The 20,336-nt window shown below is 38.3% G+C and overlaps 2 protein-coding genes across 2 annotated transcripts in view; both read left to right on the top strand.

The window, feature by feature from the left end:
* The window catches only part of LOC143731064 (kelch domain-containing protein 1), an 11,341-nt gene extending 382 nt beyond the window's left edge, over positions 1-10,959 (top strand). The window contains exons 1-13 of the mRNA XM_077221721.1: positions 1-80; positions 229-299; positions 4,270-4,387; positions 4,467-4,579; positions 4,650-4,734; positions 4,819-4,902; positions 8,784-8,864; positions 9,000-9,058; positions 9,419-9,528; positions 9,607-9,679; positions 9,775-9,859; positions 9,933-9,985; positions 10,054-10,959. The exon at positions 1-80 is cut by the window's left edge and continues 382 nt beyond it. Coding sequence (XP_077077836.1) covers positions 1-80; positions 229-299; positions 4,270-4,387; positions 4,467-4,579; positions 4,650-4,734; positions 4,819-4,902; positions 8,784-8,864; positions 9,000-9,058; positions 9,419-9,528; positions 9,607-9,679; positions 9,775-9,859; positions 9,933-9,985; positions 10,054-10,189 — 1,148 coding nt within the window. The 3' untranslated portion in view covers positions 10,190-10,959. The remainder of the gene's footprint in view (positions 81-228; positions 300-4,269; positions 4,388-4,466; positions 4,580-4,649; positions 4,735-4,818; positions 4,903-8,783; positions 8,865-8,999; positions 9,059-9,418; positions 9,529-9,606; positions 9,680-9,774; positions 9,860-9,932; positions 9,986-10,053) is intronic.
* Positions 10,960-11,144: 185 nt separating this feature from the next.
* On the top strand, positions 11,145-20,324 carry dnaaf2 (dynein axonemal assembly factor 2). The gene is made up of 2 exons (XM_077221698.1): positions 11,145-13,502; positions 19,846-20,324. Exons 1-2 carry the CDS (start codon positions 11,235-11,237, stop codon positions 20,128-20,130), a joined length of 2,553 nt encoding a protein of 850 aa, XP_077077813.1. The 5' UTR covers positions 11,145-11,234; the 3' UTR covers positions 20,131-20,324.
* Positions 20,325-20,336: the final 12 nt, after the last annotated feature.

The raw sequence follows: 20,336 nt of genomic DNA, 5'->3' as shown, positions 1-20,336 counted from the left end.
GTGAAACAATGGCTCGAGAGAGAAGCGGACACACCGCGGCGGCGGACGGACAGTACTTATATGTCTGGGGTGGTTATGTGGTAATAATAATAATAATAATAATAGTCTTGAATATTTCACATATTTCTGCTCAAAAATGGACAGTATTTAGCATTTAACAACTCATGTTTACTAACACTTTTACTGCACAAATGAAATGATTTTTCTTTCTGATGATTGATTCTTCAGTCGGTGGCAGAACATGAAGTTTTTCTTCCAAATGACGAGCTTTGGTTGTATGACTTAGAAACTGGGTTATGGTAAGAATTATTTATGACTGTCAACAAACATGTTTGTGTGCGTGTGCCCGTGTGCGTGCGCGTGCACATGCTGACTCTGTTGTTGGTACGTTTTAGTTGAGATTATTGAGATTAAGTGAGTCTCCTCTTCTGAAGGGTTAGGCATGTTTTAGTTGAGATTAAGTGAGTTTTCTCTTCTTCTGAAGGGTTAGGCATGTTTTAGTTGAGATTATTGAGATTAAGTGAGTTTTCTCTTCTGAAGGGTTAGGCATGTTTTAGTTGAGATTATTGAGATTAAGTGAGTTTTCTCTTCCGAAGGGTTAGGCATGTTTTAGTTGAGATTATTGAGATTAAGTGAGTTTTCTCTTCCGAAGGGTTAGGCATGTTTTAGTTGAGATTATTGAGATTAAGTGAGTTCTCTCTTCTTCTGAAGGGTTAGGCATGTTTTAGTTGAGATTATTGAGATTAAGTGAGTTTTCTCTTCTGAAGGGTTAGGCATGTTTTAGTTGAGATTATTGAGATTAAGTGAGTTCTCTCTTCTTCTGAAGGGTTAGGCATGTTTTAGTTGAGATTATTGAGATTAAGTGAGTTTTCTCTTCCGAAGGGTTAGGCATGTTTTAGTTGAGATTATTGAGATTAAGTGAGTTTTCTCTTCCGAAGGGTTAGGCATGTTTTAGTTGAGATTATTGAGATTAAGTGAGTTTTCTCTTCTGAAGGGTTAGGCATGTTTTAGTTGAGATTATTGAGATTAAGTGAGTTTTCTCTTCTGAAGGGTTAGGCATGTTTTAGTTGAGATTATTGAGATTAAGTGAGTTCTCTCTTCTTCTGAAGGGTTAGGCATGTTTTAGTTGAGATTATTGAGATTAAGTGAGTTTTCTCTTCTTCTGAAGGGTTAGGCATGTTTTAGTTGAGATTATTGAGATTAAGTGAGTTTTCTCTTCTGAAGGGTTAGGCATGTTTTAGTTGAGATTATTGAGATTAAGTGAGTTCTCTCTTCTTCTGAAGGGTTAGGCATGTTTTAGTTGAGATTATTGAGATTAAGTGAGTTCTCTCTTCTGAAGGGTTATGCATGTTTTAGTTGAGATTATTGAGATTAAGTGAGTTTTCTCTTCCGAAGGGTTAGGCATGTTTTAGTTGAGATTATTGAGATTAAGTGAGTTCTCTCTTCTTCTGAAGGGTTATGCATGTTTTAGTTGAGATTAAGTGAGTTTTCTCTTCTTCTGAAGGGTTAGGCATGTTTTAGTTGAGATTAAGTGAGTTTTCTCTTCTTCTGAAGGGTTAGGCATGTTTTAGTTGAGATTATTGAGATTAAGTGAGTTCTCTCTTCTTCTGAAGGGTTAGGCATGTTTTAGTTGAGATTAAGTGAGTTTTCTCTTCTTCTGAAGGGTTAGGCATGTTTTAGTTGAGATTAAGTGAGTTTTCTCTTCTTCTGAAGGGTTAGGCATGTTTTAGTTGAGATTATTGAGATTAAGTGAGTTTTCTCTTCTGAAGGGTTATGCATGTTTTAGTTGAGATTATTGAGATTAAGTGAGTTTTCTCTTCCGAAGGGTTAGGCATGTTTTAGTTGAGATTATTGAGATTAAGTGAGTTCTCTCTTCTTCTGAAGGGTTAGGCATGTTTTAGTTGAGATTATTGAGATTAAGTGAGTTCTCTCTTCTTCTGAAGGGTTAGGCGTGTTTTAGTTAAGATTAAGTGAGTTTTCTCTTCTTCTGAAGGGTTAGGCGTGTTTTAGTTGAGATTAAGTGAGTTTTCTCTTCTTCTGAAGGGTTAGGCGTGTTTTAGTTAAGATTAAGTGAGTTTTCTCTTCTTCTGAAGGGTTAGGCATGTTTTAGTTGAGATTAAGTGAGTTTTCTCTTCTTCTGAAGGGTTAGGCGTGTTTTAGTTGAGATTATTGAGATTAAGTGAGTTCTCTCTTCTTCTGAAGGGTTAGGCGTGTTTTAGTTGAGATTATTGAGATTAAGTGAGTTTTCTCTTCTTCTGAAGGGTTAGGCATGTTTTAGTTGAGATTAAGTGAGTTTTCTCTTCTTCTGAAGGGTTAGGCATGTTTTAGTTAAGATTAAGTGAGTTTTCTCTTCTTCTGAAGGGTTAGGCATGTTTTAGTTGAGATTAAGTGAGTTTTCTCTTCTTCTGAAGGGTTAGGCGTGTTTTAGTTGAGATTATTGAGATTAAGTGAGTTCTCTCTTCTTCTGAAGGGTTAGGCGTGTTTTAGTTGAGATTAAGTGAGTTTTCTCTTCTTCTGAAGGGTTAGGCGTGTTTTAGTTGAGATTAAGTGAGTTTTCTCTTCTTCTGAAGGGTTAGGCATGTTTTAGTTGAGATTAAGTGAGTTTTCTCTTCTTCTGAAGGGTTAGGCGTGTTTTAGTTGAGATTATTGAGATTAAGTGAGTTCTCTCTTCTTCTGAAGGGTTAGGCGTGTTTTAGTTGAGATTAAGTGAGTTTTCTCTTCTTCTGAAGGGTTAGGCATGTTTTAGTTGAGATTAAGTGAGTTTTCTCTTCTTCTGAAGGGTTAGGCGTGTTTTAGTTGAGATTAAGTGAGTTTTCTCTTCTTCTGAAGGGTTAGGCGTGTTTTAGTTGAGATTAAGTGAGTTTTCTCTTCTTCTGAAGGGTTAGGCATGTTTTAGTTGAGATTATTGAGATTAAGTGAGTTCTCTCTTCTTCTGAAGGGTTAGGCGTGTTTTAGTTGAGATTAAGTGAGTTCTCTCTTCTTCTGAAGGGTTATGCATGTTTTAGTTGAGATTATTGAGATTAAGTGAGTTTTCTCTTCTTCTGAAGGGTTAGGCATGTTTTAGTTGAGATTAAGTGAGTTTTCTCTTCTTCTGAAGGGTTAGGCATTTTTTAGTTGAGATTAAGTGAGTTCTCTCTTCTTCTGAAGGGTTAGGCATGTTTTAGTTGAGATTAAGTGAGTTCTCTCTTCTTCTGAAGGGTTAGGCATGTTTTAGTTGAGATTAAGTGAGGTTTCTCTTCTTCTGAAGGGTTAGGCATGTTTTAGTTGAGATTATTGAGATTAAGAGAGTTCTCTCTTCTGAAGGGTTATGCATTTTTTAGTTGAGATTATTGAGATTAAGTGAGTTCTCTCTTCTTCTGAAGGGTTATGCATGTTTTAGTTGAGATTATTGAGATTAAGTGAGTTTTCTCTTCTTCTGAAGGGTTAGGCGTGTTTTAGTTGAGATTAAGTGAGTTTTCTCTTCTTCTGAAGGGTTAGGCGTGTTTTAGTTGAGATTAAGTGAGTTCTCTCTTCTTCTGAAGGGTTAGGCATGTTTTAGTTGAGATTATTGAGATTAAGTGAGCTTTCTCTTCTTCTGAAGGGTTAGGCGTGTTTTAGTTGAGATTAAGTGAGTTTTCTCTTCTTCTGAAGGGTTAGGCGTGTTTTAGTTGAGATTAAGTGAGTTTTCTCTTCTTCTGAAGGGTTAGGCATGTTTTAGTTGAGATTATTGAGATTAAGTGAGTTTTCTCTTCTTCTGAAGGGTTAGGCGTGTTTTAGTTGAGATTAAGTGAGTTTTCTCTTCTTCTGAAGGGTTAGGCGTGTTTTAGTTGAGATTAAGTGAGTTTTCTCTTCTTCTGAAGGGTTAGGCGTGTTTTAGTTGAGATTATTGAGATTAAGAGAGTTCTCTCTTCTGAAGGGTTAGGCATTTTTTAGTTGAGATTATTGAGATTAAGTGAGTTCTCTCTTCTTCTGAAGGGTTAGGCGTGTTTTAGTTGAGATTAAGTGAGTTTTCTCTTCTTCTGAAGGGTTAGGCGTGTTTTAGTTGAGATTAAGTGAGTTTTCTCTTCTTCTGAAGGGTTAGGCGTGTTTTAGTTGAGATTATTGAGATTAAGAGAGTTCTCTCTTCTGAAGGGTTAGGCATTTTTTAGTTGAGATTATTGAGATTAAGTGAGTTCTCTCTTCTTCTGAAGGGTTAGGCGTGTTTTAGTTGAGATTAAGTGAGTTTTCTCTTCTTCTGAAGGGTTAGGCGTGTTTTAGTTGAGATTAAGTGAGTTCTCTCTTCTTCTGAAGGGTTAGGCATGGCATGGCTGGGACGGTTCCCCCGTCTCTCTCCGGGACCTGTGGCTGTATTGTGAACGGACTCCTGTATATATTCGGAGGCTGCTGTGATGATGGACAGACTAATGAAGTACAGCTTTATTCAGTACCAACTCTATTATTTTGCATCAGTAAAAGCCAGTAAGTTGTGAATAAATGTCTTATTTCAGCTCTACTCAGTCGATCTCCACGACGGGAGGTTCAGCTGGAAGAAGGTCGAGCCTCAGTCCGGGTCTCCACCGTCACCGCGAGACAAACTGTCCTGTTGGGTTCATAAAGGAAGGTCAGCGATACTCATCCTCTACAATATATTAATACAGTCATATTTGTACTGAGTTTTGATCTCCTGACAGAATGATCTACTTCGGTGGATATGGCCACAAGCTGGGGAGTGACATCAAGGATCCGAAGAGCTTCGCTGTGGATGAGGCATCATGGGTAGTTTGTGCTCCATATGAAACTGCTCACAGATGAAAAGCGATTTAAAACAGATCCATATCAGCGTCAGCTTTCTTTTGTCAGGCCGAGGACATTTTCTGGGGATGGAACAATGAAACTCACGAGTTTGATCCGGAAAGAAGCAGATGGACTGAACCACAGACCTCTGTAAGTCATTCAAACATCATTTAGCATTATGAATCAATATTAAGCTTTAGCAGCTGTGTGAATGTTAGACACTGATGAGTGTGTGATTGTTAGACACTGATGAGTGTGAGATTGTTAGACACAGATGAGTGTGTGAATGCTAGACACTGATGAGTGTGTGAATGTTAGACACTGATGAGTGTGTGAATGTTAGACACTGATGAGTGTGTGAATGTTAGACTGTGTGAATGTTAGACACTGATGAGTGTGTGAATGTTAGACACTGATGAGTGTGTGAATGTTAGACTGTGTGAATGTTAGACACTGATGAGTGTGTGAATGTTAGACACTGATGAGTGTGTGAATGTTAGACTGTGTGAATGTTAGACACTGATGAGTGTGTGAATGTTAGACACTGATGAGTGTGTGAATATTAGACACTGATGAGTGTGTGAATGTTAGACACTGATGAGTGTGTGAATGTTAGACACAGATGAGTGTGTGAATGTTAGACACAGATGAGTGTGTGAATGTTAGACACAGATGAGTGTGTGAATGTTAGACACAGATGAGTGTGTGATTGTTAGACACTGATGAGTGTGTGATTGTTAGACACTGATGAGTGTGAGATTGTTAGACACTGATGAGTGTGAGATTGTTAGACACAGATGAGTGTGTGAATGTTAGACACAGATGAGTGTGTGAATGTTAGACACAGATGAGTGTGTGAATGTTAGACACAGATGAGTGTGTGAATGTTAGACACAGATGAGTGTGTGAATGTTAGACACTGATGAGTGTGTGAATGTTAGACACTGATGAGTGTGTGAATGTTAGACACTGATGAGTGTGTGAATGTTAGACACAGATGAGTGTGTGAATGTTAGACACTGATGAGTGTGTGAATGTTAGACACTGATGAGTGTGTGAATGTTAGACACTGATGAATGTGTGAATGTTAGACACTGATGAGTGTGTGAATGTTAGACACAGATGAGTGTGTGAATGTTAGACACAGATGAGTGTGTGAATGTTAGACACAGATGAGTGTGTGAATGTTAGACACAGATGAGTGTGTGAATGTTAGACACTGATGAGTGTGTGATTGTTAGACACTGATGAGTGTGAGATTGTTAGACAGATGAGTGTGTGAATGTTAGACACAGATGAGTGTGTGAATGTTAGACACAGATGAGTGTGTGATTGTTAGACACAGATGAGTGTGTGAATGTTAGACACAGATGAGTGTGTGAATGTTAGACACAGATGAGTGTGTGAATGTGTGAATGTTAGACACAGATGAGTGTGTGAATGTTAGACACAGATGAGTGTGTGAATGTGTGAATGTTAGACACAGATGAGTGTGTGAATGTTAGACACAGATGAGTGTGTGAATGTTAGACACAGATGAGTGTGTGATTGTTAGACACAGATTAGTGTGTGAATGTTAGACACAGATGAGTGTGTGATTGTTAGACACAGATGAGTGTGTGAATGTTAGACACAGATGAGTGTGTGAATGTTAGACACAGATGAGTGTGTGAATGTTAGACACTGATGAGTGTGTGAATGTTAGACACTGATGAATGTGTGAATGTTAGACACTGATGAGTGTGTGAATGTTAGACACAGATGAGTGTGTGAATGTTAGACACAGATGAGTGTGTGAATGTTAGACACAGATGAGTGTGTGAATGTTAGACACAGATGAGTGTGTGAATGTTAGACACTGATGAGTGTGTGATTGTTAGACACTGATGAGTGTGAGATTGTTAGACAGATGAGTGTGTGAATGTTAGACACAGATGAGTGTGTGAATGTTAGACACAGATGAGTGTGTGATTGTTAGACACAGATGAGTGTGTGAATGTTAGACACAGATGAGTGTGTGAATGTGTGAATGTTAGACACAGATGAGTGTGTGAATGTTAGACACAGATGAGTGTGTGAATGTTAGACACAGATGAGTGTGTGAATGTGTGAATGTTAGACACAGATGAGTGTGTGAATGTTAGACACAGATGAGTGTGTGAATGTTAGACACAGATGAGTGTGTGATTGTTAGACACAGATTAGTGTGTGAATGTTAGACACAGATGAGTGTGTGATTGTTAGACACAGATGAGTGTGTGAATGTTAGACACAGATGAGTGTGTGAATGTTAGACACAGATGAGTGTGTGAATGTTAGACACAGATGAGTGTGTGATTGTTAGACACAGATGAGTGTGTGAATGTTAGACACAGATGAGTGTGTGAATGTTAGACACAGATGAGTGTGTGAATGTTAGACACAGATGAGTGAGTGAATGTTAGACACTAATAAGTGTGTGAATGTTACACACAGATGAGTGTGTGATTGTTAGACACAGATGAGTGTGTGATTGTTAGACACAGATGTGTGTGATTGTTAGACACTGATGAGTGTGTGAATGTGAGATTGTTAGACACAGATGAGTGTGTGATTCTTAGACACAGATGAGTGTGTGAATGTTAGACACAGATGAGTGTGTGAATGTTAGACACAGATGAGTGTGTGATTCTTAGACACAGATGAGTGTGTGAATGTTAGACACAGATGAGTGTGTGAATGTTAGACACAGATGAGTGTGTGATTGTTAGACACAGATGAGTGTGTGATTATTAGACACAGATGAGTGTGTGAATGTTATACACTGATGAGTGTGTGAATGTTAGACACTGATGAGTGTGTGAATGTTAGACACAGATGAGTGTGTGATTGTTAGACACAGATGAGTGTGTGAATGTTAGACACAGATGAGTGTGTGAATGTTAGACACAGATGAGTGAGTGAATGTTAGACACTGATGAGTGTGTGAATGTTAGACACAGATGAGTGTGTGAATGTTAGACACTGATGAGTGTGTGATTGTTAGACACTGATGAGTGTGTGAATGTTAGACACTGATGAGTGTGTGAATGTTAGACACTGATGAGTGTGTGAATGTTAGACACTGATGAGTGTGTGAATGTTAGACACTGATGAGTGTGAGATTGTTAGACACTGATGAGTGTGTGAATGTTAGACACTGATGAGTGTGTGAATGTTAGACACAGATGAGTGTGTGAATGTTAGACACTGATGAGTGTGTGAATGTTAGACACTGATGAGTGTGTGAATGTTAGACACTGATGAGTGTGTGAATGTTAGACACTGATGAGTGTGAGATTGTTAGACACTGATGAGTGTGTGAATGTTAGACACTGATGAGTGTGAGATTGTTAGACACTGATGAGTGTGTGAATGTTAGACACTGATGAGTGTGAGATTGTTAGACACTGATGAGTGTGTGAATGTTAGACACTGATGAGTGTGAGATTGTTAGACACTGATGAGTGTGTGAATGTTAGACACTGATGAGTGTGTGAATGTTAGACACAGATGAGTGTGTGAATGTTAGACACAGATGAGTGTGTGAATGTTAGACACAGATGAGTGTGTGAATGTTAGACACTGATGAGTGTGTGAATGTTAGACACAGATGAGTGTGTGAATGTTAGACACAGATGAGTGTGTGAATGTTAGACACAGATGAGTGTGTGAATGTTAGCCACAGATGAGTGTGTGATTGTTAGACACTGATGAGTGTGTGAATGTTAGACACTGATGAGTGTGTGAATGTTAGACACTGATGAGTGTGTGAATGTTAGACACTGATGAGTGTGTGAATGTTAGACACAGATGAGTGTGTGAATGTTAGACACAGATGAGTGTGTGAATGTTAGACACAGATGAGTGTGTGAATGTTAGACACAGATGAGTGTGTGAATGTTAGACACAGATGAGTGTGTGATTGTTAGCCACAGATGAGTGTGTGATTGTTAGACACAGATGACTGTGTGAATGTTATACACTGATGAGTGTGTGTGTGTGTTCGACAGGGTCGCGCTCCTGCACCGCGAGCCGCTCACGCTAGTGCTACGATCGGCAGTAAGGGTTTCGTATGTGGAGGGAGAATAAAGGTGAGTTACTGTTGTGTTTTATAGAAACATCACACGCGGTTTACACTCACACACTCCTGCCTTTACTAATCACTTGAGAACTACTGTCATGTGCAGTTCTGTTAGCATGCTTGTGTGTGTTTGTTTTCTGCACAGGAAACTAGAACATGTGATGTGTTTTGTCTGGATTTGAATTCATGGACATGGTCAGAAATGTAAGACATCTTTCAGAACAGTTACACACTATTTATGTGAGTATGTGTGCGTGCATGTGTGAGAGGGCATGTTCAGCTATACTTGTGAAAATTGATTAATAAACATAATAAAATGTGTTTGTATGAAAATGTAAAAAGTCTTGTGATGGGTATGTTTAGGGGTCGTGTTAGTGTGTGTGTGTGTGTGTGTGTGTGTTACCTGAAGCCACATCTGTGTGTGTTCTGCCGGCCTCTCAGCGTCTCCTCCAGTGTGTGTGAGAGTGAGTGAGTGTGTGTGTGTCTTGTACCTGAAGCGCATCTGTGTCTGTTTGTTCATTCGTGTCTCTCAGCGTGTGTGTGTGTGTTCTACCGGTCTCTCAGCGTCTCCTGCAGCGTCTCTCCCTCGGGTCGCTCATGGCACACACTCACACCAGTGTCAGACTCCTCACTCTTTCTGTTCGGTGGACTCAGTGAAGACTGCAGACCCATGAGTGAGTATCAGCACACACACACACACACACACACCAGATCAAACTAACCCAACTAGCAAGCGTCCTCGTTGTCTTCAGGCGACGGCTGGATACTGGATCTGGAGACTCGAGGATGGACGAGGAAGGAGCATCAGCACGAGGACAAACCCCGGTTCGTGAAAGTTAATCGTGTTTAAAGAATCGATATTTCTATATTATTCTATATTGTATATTTCTACAGGTTTCTATATAATCTGATTTCCTCAGGCTTTGGCACAGCGCTTGTCCCGCAAGAGACTCAGATGTGATTGTGTTCGGAGGAAGTCATGATTATATTCTTCTGGTGGACAAAGTAAGTCTCATCGACGCACAGATGAATCCAGCAAACATGATGAAGGTGTGTGTGAGAACGGTGTGTTTTTCAGGGCCACTGCAACGACACGCTGGTGTTCCAGACTCAGCCGTACCCGCTGATCCGGTACGATCCCGAACAAACACACACACACATCACGGAGAACACACAACTAATGCGCTTTATTCCCACAGGTTATGCCAGGACTTCATTGCAGACCATCCCAGTGTGTTTCAGTCCCAGATTCTGTGTTTACCACCAAAACTGCGTCGCGCCGTGGAGAACCAGACAAACAGAACATCACAGAACATATTCAGAACCGCCCAATGATTTGCTTTATAATAACCCACTGGGTAACACTTTATTTTAGAGTGTCCTTGTTACATAAGTTACATGTACTTACCGATGACATCACGGTTTTCTCCAGAGCGGCTGTATATAAAATGAACTAAATTAATAACTTTAACAACAAAAATGAACCATCACTGAACTTACTTAAGCTGGACTGTGATGCTATTTTCTTCTGGAAACAAACTTTGTTGCATTATTTTCCTGTTATCTCTGTAAAGCTGCTTTGAAACACTCTGTATTGTAAAAACCATAATATAACTATATATAAAACTATATAAATAAATTTGACTTAATTGACATAGTGATAACAGTAAATTATGCATAATTACATGCAACCAACCCTCACCCAAATCCTAACCCTATAGTAAGTGCATGTAGTTGCTTAATATTACTCAGTACTTAAATATATAATTACACTGTAACAATGACACCTTAAAATAAAGTGTAACCATCTACTGTACATAAGAAAAAATGTTTACTTAAGCTTTGTTTCCACAATTAATATTGATACTGTGTAATTGATACCATGTGTCAGTGTGTGTGTGTGTGTGTGTGTGTGTGTGTGTGTGTGTGTGTGTGTGTGTGTGTGGGGTTTGGGGGGTAATGATTTGTTTTAAAATAAACTATTGTACGTCACCTTTGTTTTCTCAAATATTGTTAAAATGTCTACATTCAGGAAGGTTAAACAATTTATTTTCCTGTTTTGTGTTTGTTTCTGGGAACAGTTTATTAAATATCGAATGACTCACTTTCAACTGGTCAAGGCTGGTTATTAATGTGTCTCTAGAAAGAGAAAACCATTCAAATTAGTGCACACTGTTAAATTAGTACAATTACTACAAATGAGATGATAAATATTGAACTGAAGAGCCTCGACGGCGGACGCGCGTTCTGTTGTGTAGCAGGTTTCCATGGTTACCGAGTCCTCCATTCATCACTACTGTGTTTTTCCGGTCGCTGTAGTTTGGAAAGATCCTCAAGAGATTAATACAGCTTGTCAGTAACTTTAAGTTAACAATCTATAATGGATTTTGGCAGCAAACTCGAAGAACTGAATTTGACACGCGATGAAATGAATAGATTCGGTAAAGCGCTAAAAGACGAGAAGTTCTGTGAGTTACTGCAGGAATATGCGGCTGAGATCTCCGACCCGGAGAACCGGAGGAGATATGAGGAGGAGATCACTCAGATGGAGGAGGACAGGGGCATTCACGTGCAGTTTATCCACCCTGAGGCGAATCACGTGCTCAAAACACGCAGCGCGCGCGGGAAATGCTTCGTCAACATCTGCTCTAATCCGCGCATCGACGAGCCGTCGTGTGAAGCAGCTCGAGACCGAGGCGGGGAGCCGGGTCAGAACTGGCGCATACCGTTCAGTCTGACACCGGGCCGAGCCGACCGAGACGCCGCGGGGAACAGCTGTGAGGTTTACGATGTCGTTTTCCATCCAGACGCGCTTCACATGGCGGCAAAAAACGCGAGATTCATGAAACTCATCCACAGTACGGCTATCGGAGGGATCGAAGACTCTTTCCACATCAAGATAGACAGAGAGCAAATAAAGCACCTGAAGATGAAGTACAAAGGTGTTGCACATCCAGCGGTAATCCGCAGACCGATCCCCGGACACGACCAGAAGAACCAGAGCTCCGGTGAGGACATGCTGTCCTTTCCATATCCAGATGAAAATCAAATAGGACAAGAACTAGAACCCGAAGGGAGCCAAAGTCCTTCTAATCCTGATGACACCAAATCCAAACAGCCCATCAAACCACATTACACCGTAAAATACCGATCAGTTGTGGATTTGCAGGATTACAGGTACTCCAGAGACTCGGGGCCCGGGGCCCGACCCAGAGAGATCATAGTCATCATCGATGTGCCGCTGCTGGGATCAGCACTACACGCTGAGGTGTGTGTGACGGAGCGACGGCTTGTCCTGGAGGCTCCAGAACCAGCGTACCGGCTGGACCTTCCGCTCGCCTATCCGGTTGATGAAGAAAAAGGAGATGCAAAGTTCGACAAAACTAAGAAACAGTTGACAATCACTCTTCCCGTTCGGCCAGCGAAAACCCCGGAGTTACAGATGAGCTGCGATGAGGCGAAGAGTAATGTCAACGAGGAAGCAGACCAGAACCCAAAAGAGGAAGGTCTTGATCCAGACCACGCAGGAGGAGGTCTTGGTCCGGATCACACAGGAGATCTTGGTCCGGATCACACAGGAGGAGGTCTTGATCCGGATCACACAGGAGGAGGTCTTGGTCCGGATCACACAGGAGGAGGTCTTGGTCCGGATCACACAGGAGAAGGTCTTGGTCCGGATCACACAGGAGGAGGTCTTGGTCCGGATCACACAGGAGGAGGTCTTGGTCCGGATCACACAGGAGGAGGTCTTGGTCCGGATCACACAGGAGGAGGTCTTGGTCCGGATCACACAGGAGGAGGTCTTGGTCCGGATCACACAGGAGCAGGTCTTGGTCCGGATCACACAGGAGGAGGTCTTGGTCCGGATCACACAGGAGGAGGTCTTGGTCCGGATCACACAGGAGGAGGTCTTGGTCCGGATCACACAGGAGGAGGTCTTGGTCCGGATCACACAGGAGGAGGTCTTGGTCCGGATCACACAGGAGGAGGTCTTGGTCCGGATCACACAGGAGGAGGTCTTGGTCCGGATCACACAGGAGGAGGTCTACGTCCGGATCACACAGGAGGAGGTCTTGGTCCGGATCACACAGGAGGAGGTCTTGGTCCGGATCACACAGGAGGAGGTCTACGTCCAGATCACACAGGAGGAGGTCTTGGTCCGGATCACACAGGAGGAGGTCTTGGTCCGGATCACACAGGAGGAGGTCTTGATCCGGATCGCACAGGAGGAGGTCTTGATCCGGATCGCACAGAAAGAAGTCTTGATCCAGATCACGCAGGAGGAGGTCATGGTCCGGATCACACAGGAGGAGGTCTTGGTCCTGATCGCACAGAAAGAGGTCTTGATCCGGATCGCAAAGAAAGAGGTCTTGATCCGGATCGCACAGAAGGTCTTGATCCGGATCACACAGAAGGAGGTCTCGATCCGGATCACACAGGAAGAGGTCTCGATCCGGATCACACAGGAAGAGGTCTCGATCCGGATCGCACAGGAAGAGGTCTCCATCCGGATCGCACAGAAGGTCTTGATCCGGATCACACAGAAGGAGGTCTCGATCCGGATCACACAGAAGGAGGTCTCGATCCGGATCACACAGGAGGTGATGAAACAAACATCAATCGAGCAGTTGACTCTTCATCAGATACAGTACGTGACCAACTTTTATATAATATTCTCATATATAATATCAATGTATCAAATTCATTGGATTTCTAGTGTGACTGATTTATGCTCATGATATTACAGTAGATATGAGTGATGTTGATCTGATATTACAGTAGATATGAGTGATGTTGATCTGATATTACAGTAGATATGAGTGATGTTGATCTGATATTACAGTAGATATTAGTGATGTTGCTCTGATATTACAGTAGATATTAGTGATGTTGCTCTGATATTACAGTAGATATTAGTGATGTTGATCTGATATTACAGTAGATATGAGTGATGTTGCTCTGATATTACAGTAGATATTAATGATGTTGATCTGATATTACAGTAGATATTAATGATGTTGATCTGATATTACAGTAGATATGAGTGATGTTGATCTGATATTACAGTAGATATGAGTGATGTTGATCTGATATTACAGTAGATATTAGTGATGTTGATCTGATATTACAGTAGATATTAGTGATGTTGCTCTGATATTACAGTAGATATGAGTGATGTTGATCTGATATTACAGTAGATATTAGTGATGTTGCTCTGATATTACAGTAGATATGAGTGATGTTGATCTGATATTACAGTAGATATTAATGATGTTGATCTGATATTACAGTAGATATTAATGATGTTGATCTGATATTACAGTAGATATGAGTGATGTTGATCTGATATTACAGTAGATATGAGTGATGTTGATCTGATATTACAGTAGATATTAGTGATGTTGATCTGATATTACAGTAGATATTAGTGATGTTGCTCTGATATTACAGTAGATATTAGTGATGTTGATCTGATATTACAGTAGATATGAGTGATGTTGATCTGATATTACAGTAGATATTAGTGATGTTGATCTGATATTACAGTAGATATTAGTGATGTTGCTCTGATATTACAGTAGATATTAGTGATGTTGATCTGATATTACAGTAGATATTAGTGATGTTGATCTGATATTACAGTAGATATTAGTGATGTTGATCTGATATTACAGTAGATATGAGTGATGTTGCTCTGATATTACAGTAGATATGAGTGATGTTGATCTGATATTACAGTAGATATGAGTGAGGTTGATCTGATATTACAGTAGATATGAGTGATGTTGATCTGATATTACAGTAGATATGAGTGATGTTGATCTGATATTACAGTAGATATTAGTGATGTTGATCTGATATTACAGTAGATATGAGTGATGTTGATCTGATATTACAGTAGATATGAGTGATGTTGATCTGATATTACAGTAGATATTAGTGATGTTGATCTGATATTACAGTAGATATGAGTGATGTTGATCTGATATTACAGTAGATATGAGTGATGTTGATCTGATATTACAGTAGATATGAGTGATGTTGCTGATATTACAGTAGATATGAGTGATGTTGATCTGATATTACAGTAGATATGAGTGATGTTGATCTGATATTTCAGTAGATATGAGTGATGTTGATCTGATATTACAGTAGATATGAGTGATGTTGATCTGATATTACAGTAGATATGAGTGATGTTGATCTGATATTACAGTAGATATTAGTGATGTTGATCTGATATTACAGTAGATATGAGTGATGTTGATCTGATATTACAGTAGATATTAGTGATGTTGCTCTGATATTACAGTAGATATGAGTGATGTTGATCTGATATTACAGTAGATATGAGTGATGTTGATCTGATATTACAGTAGATATTAATGATGTTGCTCTGATATTACAGTAGATATGAGTGATGTTGATCTGATATTACAGTAGATATGAGTGATGTTGCTCTGATATTACAGTAGATATTAGTGATGTTGATCTGATATTACAGTTGATATTAATGATGTTGATCTGATATTACAGTTGATATGAGTGATGTTGATCTGATATTACAGTAGATATGAGTGAGGTTGCTGATATTACAGTAGATATGAGTGAGGTTGATCTGATATTACAGTAGATATGAGTGATGTTGATCTGATATTACAGTAGATATGAGTGATGTTGATCTGATATTACAGTAGATATTAATGATGTTGCTCTGATATTACAGTAGATATGAGTGATGTTGATCTGATATTACAGTAGATATGAGTGATGTTGCTCTGATATTACAGTAGATATTAGTGATGTTGATCTGATATTACAGTTGATATTAATGATGTTGATCTGATATTACAGTTGATATGAGTGATGTTGATCTGATATTACAGTAGATATGAGTGAGGTTGCTGATATTACAGTAGATATGAGTGAGGTTGATCTGATATTACAGTAGATATGAGTGAGGTTGCTGATATTACAGTAGATATGAGTGATGTTGATCTGATATTACAGTAGATATGAGTGATGTTGATCTGATATTACAGTAGATATGAGTGATGTTGATCTGATATTACAGTAGATATGAGTGATGTTGATCTGATATTACAGTAGATATGAGTGATGTTGATCTGATATTACAGTAGATATGAGTGATGTTGATCTGATATTACAGTAGATATGAGTGAGGTTGCTGATATTACAGTAGATATGAGTGATGTTGATCTGATATTACAGTAGATATGAGTGATGTTGATCTGATATTACAGTAGATATGAGTGAGGTTGCTGATATTACAGTAGATATGAGTTATGTTGATCTGATATTACAGTAGATATGAGTGATGTTGCTGATATTACAGTAGATATGAGTGATGTTGATCTGATATTACAGTAGATATGAGTGATGTTGATCTGATATTACAGTAGATATGAGTGATGTTGATCTGATATTACAGTAGATATGAGTGATGTTGATCTGATATTACAGTAGATATGAGTGATGTTGATCTGATATTACAGTAGATATGAGTGATGTTGATCTGATATTACAGTAGATATGAGTGATGTTGATCTGATATTACAGTAGATATTAATGATGTTGATCTGATATTACAGTAGATATGAGTGATGTTGATCTGATATTACAGTAGATATTAGTGATGTTGATCTGATATTACAGTAGATATGAGTGATGTTGATCTGATATTACAGTAGATATGAGTGATGTTGATCTGATATTACAGTAGATATGAGTGATGTTGATCTGATATTACAGTAGATATTAGTGATGTTGCTCTGATATTACAGTAGATATGAGTGATGTTGATCTGATATTACAGTAGATATGAGTGATGTTGATCTGATATTACAGTAGATATGAGTGATGTTGATCTGATATTACAGTAGATATGAGTGATGTTGATCTGATATTACAGTAGATATGAGTGATGTTGATCTGATATTACAGTAGATATTAGTGATGTTGATCTGATATTACAGTAGATATTAGTGATGTTGATCTGATATTACAGTAGATATGAGTGATGTTGATCTGATATTACAGTAGATATTAGTGATGTTGATCTGATATTACAGTAGATATGAGTGATGTTGATCTGATATTACAGTAGATATGAGTGATGTTGATCTGATATTACAGTAGATATGAGTGATGTTGATCTGATATTACAGTAGATATTAGTGATGTTGATCTGATATTACAGTAGATATTAGTGATGTTGATCTGATATTACAGTAGATATTAGTGATGTTGATCTGATATTACAGTAGATATGAGTGATGTTGATCTGATATTACAGTAGATATGAGTGATGTTGATCTGATATTACAGTAGATATGAGTGATGTTGCTGATATTACAGTAGATATGAGTGATGTTGATCTGATATTACAGTAGATATGAGTGATGTTGATCTGATATTACAGTAGATATGAGTGATGTTGATCTGATATTTCAGTAGATATGAGTGATGTTGATCTGATATTACAGTAGATATGAGTGATGTTGATCTGATATTACAGTAGATATGAGTGATGTTGATCTGATATTACAGTAGATATTAGTGATGTTGATCTGATATTACAGTAGATATGAGTGATGTTGATCTGATATTACAGTAGATATTAGTGATGTTGCTCTGATATTACAGTAGATATGAGTGATGTTGATCTGATATTACAGTAGATATGAGTGATGTTGATCTGATATTACAGTAGATATTAGTGATGTTGATCTGATATTACAGTAGATATGAGTGATGTTGATCTGATATTACAGTAGATATTAGTGATGTTGCTCTGATATTACAGTAGATATGAGTGATGTTGATCTGATATTACAGTAGATATGAGTGATGTTGATCTGATATTACAGTAGATATTAATGATGTTGCTCTGATATTACAGTAGATATGAGTGATGTTGATCTGATATTACAGTAGATATGAGTGATGTTGCTCTGATATTACAGTAGATATTAGTGATGTTGATCTGATATTACAGTTGATATTAATGATGTTGATCTGATATTACAGTTGATATGAGTGATGTTGATCTGATATTACAGTAGATATGAGTGAGGTTGCTGATATTACAGTAGATATGAGTGAGGTTGATCTGATATTACAGTAGATATGAGTGATGTTGATCTGATATTACAGTAGATATGAGTGATGTTGATCTGATATTACAGTAGATATTAATGATGTTGCTCTGATATTACAGTAGATATGAGTGATGTTGATCTGATATTACAGTAGATATGAGTGATGTTGCTCTGATATTACAGTAGATATTAGTGATGTTGATCTGATATTACAGTTGATATTAATGATGTTGATCTGATATTACAGTTGATATGAGTGATGTTGATCTGATATTACAGTAGATATGAGTGAGGTTGCTGATATTACAGTAGATATGAGTGAGGTTGATCTGATATTACAGTAGATATGAGTGAGGTTGCTGATATTACAGTAGATATGAGTGATGTTGATCTGATATTACAGTAGATATGAGTGATGTTGATCTGATATTACAGTAGATATGAGTGATGTTGATCTGATATTACAGTAGATATGAGTGATGTTGATCTGATATTACAGTAGATATGAGTGATGTTGATCTGATATTACAGTAGATATGAGTGATGTTGATCTGATATTACAGTAGATATGAGTGAGGTTGCTGATATTACAGTAGATATGAGTGATGTTGATCTGATATTACAGTAGATATGAGTGATGTTGATCTGATATTACAGTAGATATGAGTGAGGTTGCTGATATTACAGTAGATATGAGTTATGTTGATCTGATATTACAGTAGATATGAGTGATGTTGCTGATATTACAGTAGATATGAGTGATGTTGATCTGATATTACAGTAGATATGAGTGATGTTGATCTGATATTACAGTAGATATGAGTGATGTTGATCTGATATTACAGTAGATATGAGTGATGTTGATCTGATATTACAGTAGATATGAGTGATGTTGATCTGATATTACAGTAGATATGAGTGATGTTGATCTGATATTACAGTAGATATGAGTGATGTTGATCTGATATTACAGTAGATATTAATGATGTTGATCTGATATTACAGTAGATATGAGTGATGTTGATCTGATATTACAGTAGATATTAGTGATGTTGATCTGATATTACAGTAGATATGAGTGATGTTGATCTGATATTACAGTAGATATGAGTGATGTTGATCTGATATTACAGTAGATATGAGTGATGTTGATCTGATATTACAGTAGATATTAGTGATGTTGCTCTGATATTACAGTAGATATGAGTGATGTTGATCTGATATTACAGTAGATATGAGTGATGTTGATCTGATATTACAGTAGATATGAGTGATGTTGATCTGATATTACAGTAGATATGAGTGATGTTGATCTGATATTACAGTAGATATGAGTGATGTTGATCTGATATTACAGTAGATATTAGTGATGTTGATCTGATATTACAGTAGATATTAGTGATGTTGATCTGATATTACAGTAGATATGAGTGATGTTGATCTGATATTACAGTAGATATTAGTGATGTTGATCTGATATTACAGTAGATATGAGTGATGTTGATCTGATATTACAGTAGATATGAGTGATGTTGATCTGATATTACAGTAGATATGAGTGATGTTGATCTGATATTACAGTAGATATTAGTGATGTTGATCTGATATTACAGTAGATATGAGTGATGTTGATCTGATATTACAGTAGATATGAGTGATGTTGATCTGATATTACAGTAGATATGAGTGAGGTTGATCTGATATTACAGTAGATATGAGTGATGTTGATCTGATATTACAGTAGATATGAGTGATGTTGATCTGATATTACAGTAGATATGAGTGATGTTGATCTGATATTACAGTAGATATGAGTGATGTTGATCTGATATTACAGTAGATATGAGTGAGGTTGCTGTGTGTTTGCAGGGGTTTGTCAGGGAATCTCACCTTCTCCACGGTAGGGATGAAGAGGCAGAAAACACGTCACTTCAGACCGATAACAACACACTGATCCATCAGCAAGTGACGGAGCAGGAGGATCCCAACTCTACCCGGGAAGCTGAAGATCCAGAGACGATGCGTTCTTCAGGAGACTGCGGGAGCGATGGGAATGCTGGGATACAGTTGGAGGACCCAGTGCTGAGTGAGACCAGTCACATGACCTCGGCCGCCTTGCGTTTCCAGAACACTCTGCGCTTTGATTTGGACTAAATGTCAAATTTATATTCTTGGAAAGTCATTTAATTAGTTAAAATAAACTGAGTAATGTTTAGTGTTTAAATCTTGAGTAAAAGATAAATATTTTTTGTAAATCACCAAAAAAACAGAGATTGACCTTGAGATTGGAAAACGAATAGAAATAAAACTTGATTGAAATAAAAGAAAATTGGACAAATATGAAGAAATAGGCTGTAGTG

This window comes from Siphateles boraxobius, unplaced genomic scaffold (genome assembly GCF_051911475.1).
Source record: "Siphateles boraxobius isolate OS27281-9 unplaced genomic scaffold, OSU_SipBor_1 85, whole genome shotgun sequence".
Classification (NCBI taxonomy): Eukaryota; Metazoa; Chordata; class Actinopteri; order Cypriniformes; family Leuciscidae; genus Siphateles; species Siphateles boraxobius.
Note: the sequence above shows the minus strand (reverse complement) of the source record. Positions and strands in the feature narration are given on the sequence as shown.

Excerpts from the sequence above, each read along its gene's own strand:
- dnaaf2 (XM_077221698.1), top strand. The coding sequence starts at position 11,235 with ATGGATTTTGGCAGCAAACTCGAAGAACTGAATTTGACACGCGATGAA. Across the intron at positions 13,503-19,845 it reads TTGACTCTTCATCAGATACA|GGGTTTGTCAGGGAATCTCA; the intron begins GTACGTGACCAA and ends GTGTGTTTGCAG.